This window comes from Rhinopithecus roxellana, chromosome 2 (genome assembly GCF_007565055.1).
Source record: "Rhinopithecus roxellana isolate Shanxi Qingling chromosome 2, ASM756505v1, whole genome shotgun sequence".
Taxonomy (NCBI): Eukaryota; Metazoa; Chordata; class Mammalia; order Primates; family Cercopithecidae; genus Rhinopithecus; species Rhinopithecus roxellana.
The window spans coordinates 34,382,818-34,395,055 of record NC_044550.1 but is presented as its reverse complement, the minus strand read 5'-3'; the positions used below and the strand labels follow the sequence as shown (position 1 = coordinate 34,395,055).

The 12,238-nt window shown below is 37.6% G+C and overlaps 1 protein-coding gene across 1 annotated transcript in view; it reads left to right on the top strand.

Moving 5' to 3' along the window:
* BMP2K (BMP2 inducible kinase) overlaps positions 1 to 12,238 on the top strand; it is a 147,083-nt gene that overhangs the window by 51,892 nt on the left and 82,953 nt on the right. The window contains 2 exon segments of the mRNA XM_030915500.1: positions 752 to 870; positions 8,534 to 8,639. Of these exon segments, the coding sequence (XP_030771360.1) occupies positions 752 to 870; positions 8,534 to 8,639 (225 nt within the window).

Genomic DNA, 12,238 nt, shown 5'->3' with positions numbered 1-12,238 from the left:
AGAGGGAGGTGGTTCCAGAGTTGGCTGATTCAGTAAGCCAAATGTCTTTGTTTTGGATCATTTTCTTTCTGATTCTTTCTTCCATTATGGCCATAGATGACTTCTTTAGGTCTAAACATCATAGGCAACAAAATTAAAAAGCAAAAGAGCAGAGCCTTCTCTACCAGTCTCTTTTATCTGTGGAAAATCATTCCCTGCAACTCGGGCTGACTTTACATATTCAATTAGCGAGAACTAGTTACATACCCAATCCTAAATCAGTTACTGATAAGGGGAAATGAGATTCCTGTGATGGGCTTAGAACAGTATTGGTTCGTCTTCTGGAACTGGAGGAGGGAAGCACCTATCTGATCCCATTGATGTCTCATATTAAAGAACATCAGTGTTTTGTTATCCAAGAGGGACATTCTAATACGTAGGCAATCACTTGTGTATGCCAAACTTTAGTAACATAATTGTGACATTTTTCATTATACTACATAAGAGGTATTCTAGTGCAAAAGGTGAAATTTTAGCCTTTAAGAGGAAGCATCTTTATTCGAGAAGCATGTTTTCCTCTAAGTACTACTTCATGATTGACTTAGGAAGCCAGTGTTTTGGCATTTAATCTACTAGTGGCTTATTGCACTTATTTTTGTCTTGGGTACAGTCATTGTTTATTTTTGTCCAATATTAAGCTCTACAATTATATTACATGATTTTGACATTTGTTTATGTTTCTTTTAAATTAATTGGTGCTTTGTTTTTCTAGGTGGATTCTCCACAGTTTTCCTCGTGCGTACTCACGGTGGAATCCGATGTGCATTGAAGCGAATGTATGTCAATAACATGCCAGACCTCAATGTTTGTAAAAGGGAAATTACAATTATGGTAAGTGAAAGAGTAATTCTCTTTCAGAAATTTGGCAAGTTTTTTTTTTCTTTCTTTCTTTCTTTTTTTTTTTTTTTTTTTGAGACGGAGTCTCGCTCTGTCCCCCAGGCTGGAGTGCAGTGGCCGGATCTCAGCTCACTGCAAGCTCCGCCTCCCGGGTTTATGCCATTCTCCTGCCTCAGCCTCCGGAGTAGCTGGGACTACAGGCGCCCGCCACCTCGCCCGGCTAGTTTTTTGTATTTTTTAGTAGAGACGGGGTTTCACCGTGTTAGCCAGGATGGTCTCGATCTTCTGACCTCGTGATCCGCCCGTCTCGGCCTCCCAAAGTGCTGGGATTACAGGCTTGAGCCACTGCGCCCGGCCTTTTTTTTTTTTTCCTTGAGATTGAGTCTTGCTCTGTCACCCAGGCTGGAGTGCAGTGGCGTGATCTCAGCTCGCTGCAACCTCTACTTCCCAGGTTCAAGGAATTCTCATGCCTCAGACTCCCAAGTAGCCAGGATTACAGGTGCCCATCACCATACCTGGCTAATTTTTGTACTTTTAGTAGAGACAGGGTTTCATCATGTTGGGCAGGCTGGGCTTGGACTCCTGACCTCAAGTGATCTGCTTTCCTTGGTTTCCCAAACTGTTGGGATTACAGGTGTGAGCCACCGTGCCTGGCCTGTTTTGTTTTCTATAACATTAACCAGCTATTAGGCAAGCTGCTTATTTATAATAATCTTTAAAGATCATTAAATTAGAAGATAATCTGGTGATTTGTAGTATAGTCGTCCCTTGGTCTTCTATGGGGATTTAGTGCCAGGACCCACTGCAGATACTAAACTCTGCAGATGCTCAAATCTGAGAATGCTCAAGGTCCTTATGTAAAATGTAGTATTTGCATGTAACCTACACACATCATCTTGTATACTTTAAAGCTACTCTGCTTTCTTTCTTTTTTGTTCTTAAATACATTTTAATTGTGGAGTATTTTCAGGATAGAAATATTTACAGAGTTATATAGTAAACAGCAAGCTTATTCACCATCCAGATTAAGAAATTAAGCTCTGCAAGTACTATTGGAGCCTTCTGTGTGTGTTCCTCCACAACTGTATCCCTGTATAGGCATACCTTGGAGATGTGAGTTTGGTTCCAGACCACTACAATAAAGTGAATGTTGCAAGGAAGCGAGTCACACAATTTTTTTGGCTTCCCAGTGCATACAAAAGTTATGGTTACAGTTTTTATCTCCCCATTTTAGATCAATGTTTCAGTTCCCTATTCTTCTATATCAAACTATTACTCTGTGGAGGACCTTTCTCTGCCCCATTGTTGCACATTATGGACTGTACATTGTGTTCCTTGGTCTGAAGAAATGATAGTTGGCCCTCTAACTCTATACACTGTCTTTTGCTTTGGTTTTTGTTTGTTTGTTTTTGTTTTTGTTTTTAATGGCATTCTGAGCATTTTTATCTTCCATTGCATAAGCAAAGCCCAGTCCAGAGTCAATGTCTATTCCTGTCAAGACCTATTCATAGGCCCCCGAGGGCTACCAGCATCAGTCTCACTTGCCAGCTATGTTGAGGGCCTTCCTATCAGGGAATCTCATCCATAGCCATCAGTAGTCTGTCTGTCTTGCTGACACTTAGAACAGTTCTTACTGGCATTATGTGCCTGTGAGGTTGCAAAAAGAACACGTCTTTATTCATCCTATGTCTGCACTGCTGCAGTACCCCTATGTACGCTCATTTCATGGACCCAGATTGCCACCTCCAGGGAGCACACGGACAGACCTGCTTGCTGATTCCAATCACTTTCCCAATCTGGAAGGGAGTTCTTCTGATGGGCACTGACTTGTTCTACTTTAATGCACCCCTCAAATTTCCATAGGTTGTGTGGCCAGGCCACTGATCACTGCCTGTGAGTCAGTAAAAACACTCAAACAGAGGGGCTTCCACCACTGTTCAGTTCTGCCATTACTGTTAAAAAAATAAAAAGTAAAAAAAAAACTGCATGCAGTTCAGCCCACCTTGCTGATATGTTTTTACCTTCTTTGATGAAAGTAGCAGCCATCCGAACGGAATGTTGTCCATTCACTTTGGAACTGCTGTCTGTAAACCAAGGAACTCCTTGTTGGTCAATTAAGATCTGTTCCTAGTGCACTGTCCAAGTGTCCAGTAGAATCCAGCAGCACCTCACACAGTTCCAGAGTCAGCCCTAGGGGCAAAGAGGCTCCCTGCTTAAGAGTATCTCCTTATTGCATTCCCCAGGTAGCACAAGAGCAGACCCATCCTCAGTCTGGGTGGGCACCATCTAATCAGCTGCCAGCATGGCTAGAATAAAGCAGGAAGGAGAAGATGGAAGAGCAGACTTGCTGAGTCTTCCAGCTTTCACCTTCTAACTTAAAGTTGCGGTTCCTACCACCTGCTCTTTAGGTTCTATTAATTGGCTGAAGTGGCTCACAGTACTCAGGGAAACACTTATGATTAGTGGTTTATTTTAAAGGATATTGCAAAGGGTACAAATGAAGTGATGCATAGAGTATGAGGTATGGAGGAAGGGGTACAGAGCTTCTTTGCCTCCCTGGGCACACCTCCCTCCAGGAACCCTCATATATTCAGCTATCTGGAAGCTCCCTGAACCCAGTCCTCTTGAGTTTTTATGGAAGCTTCATGATGTCAGCATTCCTTCCCCTAGGGTATAGTGCGGGACTCTCTCTGGGGAGGGTTTTAAGACCCACAATCAGAAAGATGGGGAACGATTAGAGTGCTGCCTTAGGGCTGGTGAAAGGAGGGCAGGAGAAAGTTTCTACTTCCTGGGGCCTCAGACACCCAACATTATGACAAAAGACTGTGACTAAGGCTTTGGGAGTTATGAACCAGGAACTGTGGACAAAAACCAATATAGTATCATAACACCACAACACTACACTGTAGTCTATAAAATGTACAATAGCATTATGCCTTAAAAAATTGTATATACCTTAATTTAAAAATGTTGTTAAAAAACAACTGATGATCACTGGAGCCTTCAGCAAAGTGCGTTCTTTTTGCTGGTAGAGGGTCTTGCTTTGATGTTGAAGGCTGCTGACTGATCAGGGTAGTGGTTGCTGAAGGAAGGGGCGGGGTAGCTGTGGAAATTTCTTAACCTATTTATGCTGGAGGTTGCAATTTTTTGAATTTTTGCATGAGTAACAAATCAGACCTTGGCGATGACCTTGAGCAATAGGATATAAATAACTCCCACATGCTCAGCCGTTCCAATAATGGAACACTGGGTATAAGTGGATTTTAAACAACAGTGAAGTTTGCCACATCAGTTGACTTTTCCTTTCATGAAAGCTTTTTCTGTAGCATGCAATACTGGTTGATAACACTTTATTCACAGTAGGACTTCTTTCAGAATTGGAGGCAATCCTGTCAAATCTTGCCACTGCTTTGTCAACCATGTTTGTGTAATATTCTTAAATCCTTTGTTATTTCAGCAGTGTTCTCAGTATCTTCACCAGGAAGTAGATTCCATCTCAAGAGACCACTGTCTTTGCTAATTCATAAGAAGCAGCTCCTCATTTCACAGCAATTCAGTCAGATCTTCAGGCTGCCCTTAATTCTAGGTTTTTTTTTTTTTTTTTTTTTTTTTTTGCGTTTCTACCATGTCTGCAGTTACTTCCTTCACTGAAGTCATGAATTACTCAGAATCATTCGTGAGGATTGGAATTAGCCTCTTCCAAACTCTTGTTAGTGTTGATATTTTGACTTCCTCCTATGAATCACGAATGTTTGTAATGGCATCTAGAATGGTGAATCCTTTCCAGAAGATTTTTAATATACTTTGCCCAGATCCATCAGATAAGTCATTATTTATGGCAGCTATAGTCTTAAGAAACATATTTTTTAATAATAAGACTTGAAAGTTAAAATTACTCCTTGACTTATGGGCTGCAGAATGGATGTTGTGTTAGCAGGCATGAAAACAATATTAATTTCTTTCTTTCTTTTTTTTTTTTGAGATGAAGTCTTGCTCTGTTGTCCAGGGCTGGAGTGTGGTCATGTGATCTTGGCTCACTGCAACCTTAGCTTCCTGGGTTCAAGTGATTCTAATGCCCCAGCCTCCTGAGGAGCTGGGGCCATAGGCAGGTGCCACCACACCTGGCTAATTTTTTTGTATTTTTAGTAGAGATGGGGTTTCATCATGTTGCTCAGGCTGGTCGCGAACTCCTGAGCTTAAGTTATCTGTCCCACTTGGACTCCCAGAGTGCTAGGATTATAGGCAAGAGCCACTGCGCCCAGCCATCAGTATTAATTTTTTTGTACATTTCCGTCAGAGCTCATGGGTGACTAGGTACATTGTCAGTGAGCAGTAATATTTTAAAAGGAATCTTTTTTTCTGAGCAGTAGATTTCAACAGTGGGCTAAAAATATTCAGTAAACCATGCTGGAAACAGACGTGATGTCATTCAGGCTTTGTTGTTTTATTTATAGAGAACAGAGTAGGTTTACCATAGTTCTTTAGGGCCTAGCAGTTTTGGAATGGCAAGTAAGCATTAGTTTCAACTTAAAGTCACCAGTTGCATTTGCCCTGAACAAGAGAGTTAGTCTGTCCTTTGAAACTTTCAAGCCAGGCATTGATCTCTTCTCTTTAGCTCTAAAAATCCTAGATGGCATCTTCTTCCAATAGAAGGCTGTTTTGTCTACATTGAAAATCTATTGTTTAGTGTAGCCTCCTTCATCATTTATCTTAGTTAAATATTCTGAATAACTTGTTGCATTTCCTGCTTTACTTTGTACTTAATATGTGCTGGAAATGGCTTCTTTCCTTAAACCTCATGAACGAACCTCTGCTAGCTTCAAACTATTCTTCTGCAGCTTTCCTTACTTCTTCAGCCTTGATAGAGTTGAAGGCAGTTGGGGCATTGCTCTAGGTTAAAGCTTTGGCTTTAGGGAATGTAGCGGTTGGCTTGATCTTCTGTCTAGACCATTGAAACTTTCTCCATGTCAGCAATAAGGCTGTTTTGCGTTTTTACCATTTGTGTGTCCATGGGAGTAGCACTTTTAACTTCCTTCAAGAATTTTTCCTTTGCGTTCAAAATTTGGCTGACTGGTGTAATAAAAGGCTTAAATGTTGCCCTTCTTTGGCTTTCCATGTGCCTTTCTCACTAAGCTTAACTATTTCTAGCTTTTGATTAAAACAAGAGTTGTGGGACTCTTCAGTATTGTTGTATTTTATGACGTAGGAAACCCCAAGGAGAGGGAGCCTGAGGAATGGCTAGCCGGTGGAACAGTTAGAACACATATAACATTTATTGATTAAGTTCACTGTGTTATATGGACACAGTTTGTGTTGCCATGAAACAATTAGAATAATAATATCAACCATCACTGATCACAGATTATCATAACTATTGTTACAATAATGGCAAAGTTTGAAATAGTGTGAGGATTACCAAAATATGACAGAGACACAAACTGAGCACATGCTATTGGGAAAATGGTGCCTATAAACTTACTCTATGCAGGATTGCCACAAACCTGTAATTTGTATAAAATGCAGTATCTGTAGAGCATAATAAAGCAAAGTACCACTTTAAAAAATGTAGCACAATAAAATGAGGTACACCTTTGCTATTCTCCTTATCCAAAAAAATCCTACTGTCTGAATTCTGTGTTTACTGTTCCTATGCATTCACTGTATGTGTTTTCATTCACAAACAGTAGTTAGTTTTCTTTTTCACTTTTAATATCATACTCTAACGTTGATTGTTTTCCTGTGAACTCTAATAGCAAGACATCTTTCAACAAGGGAAAACTTCTTTTTAAATATTAGGAAAAGTGAAAAATATTTTAATAGGCCATTAAAAACTTCAGTGACTCTAACTTAACTAGCCTAAGTAGTAAAAAAAAAAAAAAAAGAAAAAGTAGAATAAAAATTTCCTTCTTTTCTAGAATTGCATATGCTCAGTGCTCTGGATGGTTTCTTGTTCTTATTCTTATTCCTTGTCCTCTCATTTCTCCCCTCCTCTTCATCCTCTTTTCTCTTTCTCCATGGTTTTTTGAGTGCTTGCACACACACACACACACAGGTGCATATGTATATTTGAAGATTGTTGAGGTGAAGTTCACATAATTATAGTATTTTTATTTTTTATGGCTGAATAATATCCCGTTATATATCTGTAACACAATTTATCATTCATCTGTTGATGCAGTTTAAAAAAATTATTTGATGAGCATTTGGGCTGTTTCTGTCTTTTGGGTATTATAATTAATACTGCCATGAATATATGCATACATCTATTTGCTTGAGTGCCTGGTTTCAGTTGTTTTGCATATATACCTAGGAGTGGAATTGCTGGGTCATGTGTAGTTTATGTTGACTATTTTCCATGGCAGCTGAACCATTTTATGTTCTAAGGAAAGTGTTTTTCCACGTTCTTGCCAACACTTGTTATTAATGTCATTCCTACTTATCCACCTGCTAAGAGGGGGATTTCTTATTTTGTATCAACGTCTTTACTAACACATATTACAATCCCTTTTGTTAGCAAATAAGTGCATTTGCACAATCTGACTTTTTTGAATTCTGCTTTTATTTTCTCTATTCCTTAGCTAGATTAGAGATGATTAGGCTTTGGCATTTACTTTTTTAAAAGTAAGGCTATTAGCTAGAAGGGTAAAAAGATTTACCTCAAGATAATGGAGAAGCTTAGACTAAGTTCTCTAACTCGAGTCGAGATGTTATAGTCTTGTACTATTGTACAAGACTTCTCTCTTCGTTTCAATAGAATTTGTATGATTTTGAGAGATATATGAGGAGCAGCACACTCAAATCTTATGCTTTTGAACATTTTTTTAGGGAGATTAGTTCTTTAGAATGGTGGTCTGTCAACTTTTTTGATGATTCATCCCCATTATGTATATTTCCTTATAAATTTCCCATGTTCAGTAGCCCTTAGCCCTTATTTCAAATTACATTGTATAGTTAAAACTAGGTTTGTTGCTAATGATAGTTGATGTAAATTTATTTTGAATAATATTTTTAATAGTTGTTTTTAAATTTCTCAGTAGAGCAGAGTAGATTATTATTCTTAACCTCATTGTATACTGATGACTATCTTGTTAAAGATGCAAAAGTTTCAGATTTTTCATTTTCTTATTTCCAGTATATTTGTATTAGCATTATCTTTATGGTTTCTTTTTAGAAATCTTTTTAGCCACTTGTTCATTTTTATAGGTTATTTAGTTAAAAGTGCATGTATCTATAAATTCATGTAATAGCTACACGTAAATTGCAATATGTTGCAGGCACAACAAATGAGAATGTAATTGTTAATAAATATTGGAGCTTAGTTCCTGTATTTTTTAGATAAAATCAAATATAAAAGTTCTAATATTTTATTCTCAAGTTCTTTGTACACTTTTGGGAACTATTACTTTTGAATGAACCATTTTCATAGTTGAATTTAAAAATAATTTTCATATTTGTCTGTTAGAAAATTACAGTCACATGCAGGTAAACTTTTTATTGAAACCATAGAAGCCTTTGCTTGGTTGAAATATGTTAGATTCTATACTCATGTTTAATTCTTGCCTTTTGAAATTCTTTATATTAGTTTAGGCTTCAAACCATTGCTAATTCTATACCTCTAAAATGTGCATTTTCCAGTTTTCATTTTTTTTCTTTCCAGAAAGAGCTATCTGGTCACAAAAATATTGTGGGTTATTTGGACTGTGCTGTTAATTCGATTAGTGATAATGTATGGGAAGTCCTTATCTTAATGGAATATTGTCGAGGTAAGTATTTTTTGCATTTGTTTTATAACAAAAAATTTATCCTTAAATGGGTTACTAGATACCTTTGTTGTTTCCAGGGCAGCTGCTAACTTATTCTAGTCACTTATTGTAATCTTACTTTTCATTATCTAATTAGGAATATTGTTAAAACATTATTTAAAACCTAGTCATAGTTGCTGCAATTATGATATGAGCATGTAAATGCAGAATGAGAAAAATGATATTGAGTTTAAAATAGGAAATTTAAGCAGGTACAGAGTTACAGTTCTTGCTCTCCATAGAATTCTTTTGTAATCCAACCAAGAAGAGCCTAATGTGTCAATATTAATGTTGTAAGATTTTTCCAGCGCTCTACTATGTTATTGTAAACATTAAATTTAACAAATTTTAGAGGTTGCATTTTGATCTATAGACTTTATAAACCTGTTTTTTTGTAGTCTCTTGGTGGTGTTTGTAAACATTAGAATATAGAAAATCACATTTTATTTGGGCCTAATGTGATATTTTAAAATAAATACTTGTGTAGCATACCTTAATCATCATCATCATCATAAAAAAATTCCTGACATTTAATTTGTTTTTTTTTTTGAGATGGAGTCTCACTCTGTCACCCAGGCTGGAGTGCAGTGGCGCGATCTCGGCTCACTGTAAGCTCCGCCTCCCGGGTTCACGCCATTCTCCTGCCTCAGCCTCCCGAATAGCTGGGACTACAGGCGCCGGCCACCACACCCGGCTAATTTTTTGTATTTTTAGTAGAGACAGGGCTTCACCGTGTTAGCCAGGATGGTCTCGATCTCCTGACCTCGTGATGTGCCCGCCTCGGCCTCCCAAAGTGCTGGGATTACAGGCGTGAGCCACCGTGCCCGGCCTTAAAATTTTAATGTGTGGAAAGGTGGAGGCAAAATTCTATTTCCTACAAACTTGCAAGCCATATTTGGCACTTGTGGTTCTAGGGAGCCCTGGTTTACATTTACATTCTCTTCAGACAGTAATGATTGTTAATTACTATCCCAGGAACTCTTACAGTTTCCTGAAGGTTGAGAAGGAAGAGGGATATGATGATGATGTTGGAAAGAGTATGATCTTGTTGACTGCAGTATTTTAAGGAGGGAAGTATGGGGGAAATGAAGTGAATCAATGTAACAATGCCTACTGTGATGTATTTGTAACTTATTTCCATATACAATATTTAACAAACAGATGTTTCTGGATCATTTTTTCTTTATATCTTATCTTCTCTACTATAAAGTACTGTACTGTGATCTCTTTTAGGAGAAGATACTCATTTTTTTCTACCCCATTTTCCTGAATTCTAGCATTTATAGTGCTAATTCTTAGTTAGATTAGAGTTTACTCCTAGCCCTTGACTACTTGGAACTTTTAAAAGATATTTGAATCAAGCATAATCATAACCGTGGATAAATTTAATTGTCACTTAGAAGACATCTTAAAAGGGGAATCAAATGACCTTCAAGTTTTAGGGGCAAATTTTAAAGTAAAAGAATGATCATATCTGTTTTTTGAGGAATGCATAATTTTGTTTTAAAAATTTTTTAGAAATAGTTATCCAGTGTTCAAAGCATCAATCTCTGCAGTATATGAAATTTAAAATTTTTATCAAAGTAATTTATGTATATGGTTTAAAAAGTCAAATAGTTGACCGGGCACGGTGGCTCACACCTGTAATCCCAGCACTTTGGGAGGCTGAGGTGGGTGGATCACGAGGTCAGGAGATCGAGACCATCCTGGCTAACACGGTGAAAGCCCGTCTCTACTAAAAATACAAAAAAAAAAAAAAAAAATTAGCCAAGCGTGGTGGCGGGCACCTGTATTCCCAGCTGCTGAGGAGACTGAGGCAGGAGAATGACATGAACCCGGGAGGTGGAGCTTGCAGTGAGCCGAGATTGTGCCACTGCACTCCAGCCTGGGCACAGAGCGATACTCTGTCTCAAAAAAATAAAAAATAAAAAAAGTCAAATAGTTCTCTTAAGCTGTGGCTAAATCAATACCTTCCTGCCTCATCCCTCTTCAGAGGTAGTCCCTTTAAAATATTTGAGATGTTTCTTATATTTACTTCCATATTTCCACACTGCATTATATAAAAGAGAATCAATAATTTTAGTGATTTCCTAAGGGTACAAAAGAGAAAGGACTTAGAAAATCAAGGGAAGTATGTATGTAATTCTGTACATGAAGAGGCCTTTGAAAGAAAATTTTCTAGTGCTATTTTTGATTTGATGTTTTAGATATTGTCTCTAAGAAAAGATAGGAATTTTACTTCTAGTATAGATATGCTCAGGTTTTAGACCAAATCAGTATTTATTTTCCCATTTAATGGTGTCTGTAATTGTATTTTCTTATACTTTTTGTTTTCCTGGAGTTAGTAATTATCTCGTTTTTCATTTGCCTAATTTTCTTCATGTATATTAATATTTTAGTCCCGTATTTTCCAATAGACATACAAATAATTATGCAGTATGTTTAGACATTTTAATATTTGTGTTGATTTCATTTTTTCTTCCTTTAAAAACACCTCTTGGGGAGACTGATCATCCTACTTAATTTTGAACAGCAGTTAGCTGTCCTTCTGGAAATTCCCTTTGCCTCCCTTCTGTCTTGGATTCCCTGCTACTTACGCCACACCTTTGTTTTCACTCCCTAATTTGGAGGAGTGTATTTTTCAGTAGCTTTCTGACTGGATTTTTGGGAGAAGCATTTTTGAAACCTTGCATATATAAACGTATTTTTATTCAGTGCCCACATTGATCGTTACTTTGGCTGGCTAAAACATTATAGGTTGGAAATAATTTTGATCCAGAATTTTGAAGATATCATTCCACTTTTTTCTTAGTGTTGTTGAGAAATTAATGTTATTGTGATTGCTTAATTTTTTTATGTGACATCTTTTCTCCATGGACACTTTTAGTTTGAATCTTTCCTTTATCTACGACGTATTGAAATTTCAAGATATATGCGTCTTATGTTTGTTGTTTTTGGTATGCTTTTTGTGGAGTTTTTTGTCTTCCATTTTCAGTTGTCTCTTACTGGACTTCTCATTTTCTTTCAGATGTTTTGAGCTTTCTAGATTGATAATCCTCTGATTTTCTTTTCTTATTGTCTTTATTCTTTTTTTGTTGGAAGCATTCCTCTGTATCTTTTAGCTCTCCTATAGAATTTTGTATTTCTATTATATTATTTTTAATTTCCAAGGACTTTTTTTTTTTTGAGACATAGTCTTGCTCTGTCACCTAAGCTAGAGGGTGCATAGCACCATCTCAGCTTACTGCAACCTCTGCCTCCTGGGTTCAAGCGATTCTCATTCATGCCTTAGCCTCTTGAGTACCTGGGATTACAGGTGTGCACCACCACAGCTGAGTAATTTTTGTATTTTTAGTAGAGACAGGGTTTTGCCTTGTTGGCCAGGCTGGTCTTGAACTCCTAACTTCAAGTGATCCACCTGCCTTGGCCTCCTAGAATGCTGGGATTATAGGTGTGAGCCACCACTCCCAGCTTGACTCTTTCGTGTTCTCTCAGTGTTCTTTGCTGAAATACACCTTGTTACCATGTAGGGATATTGGGGAAAAAGATACACCTTGTTC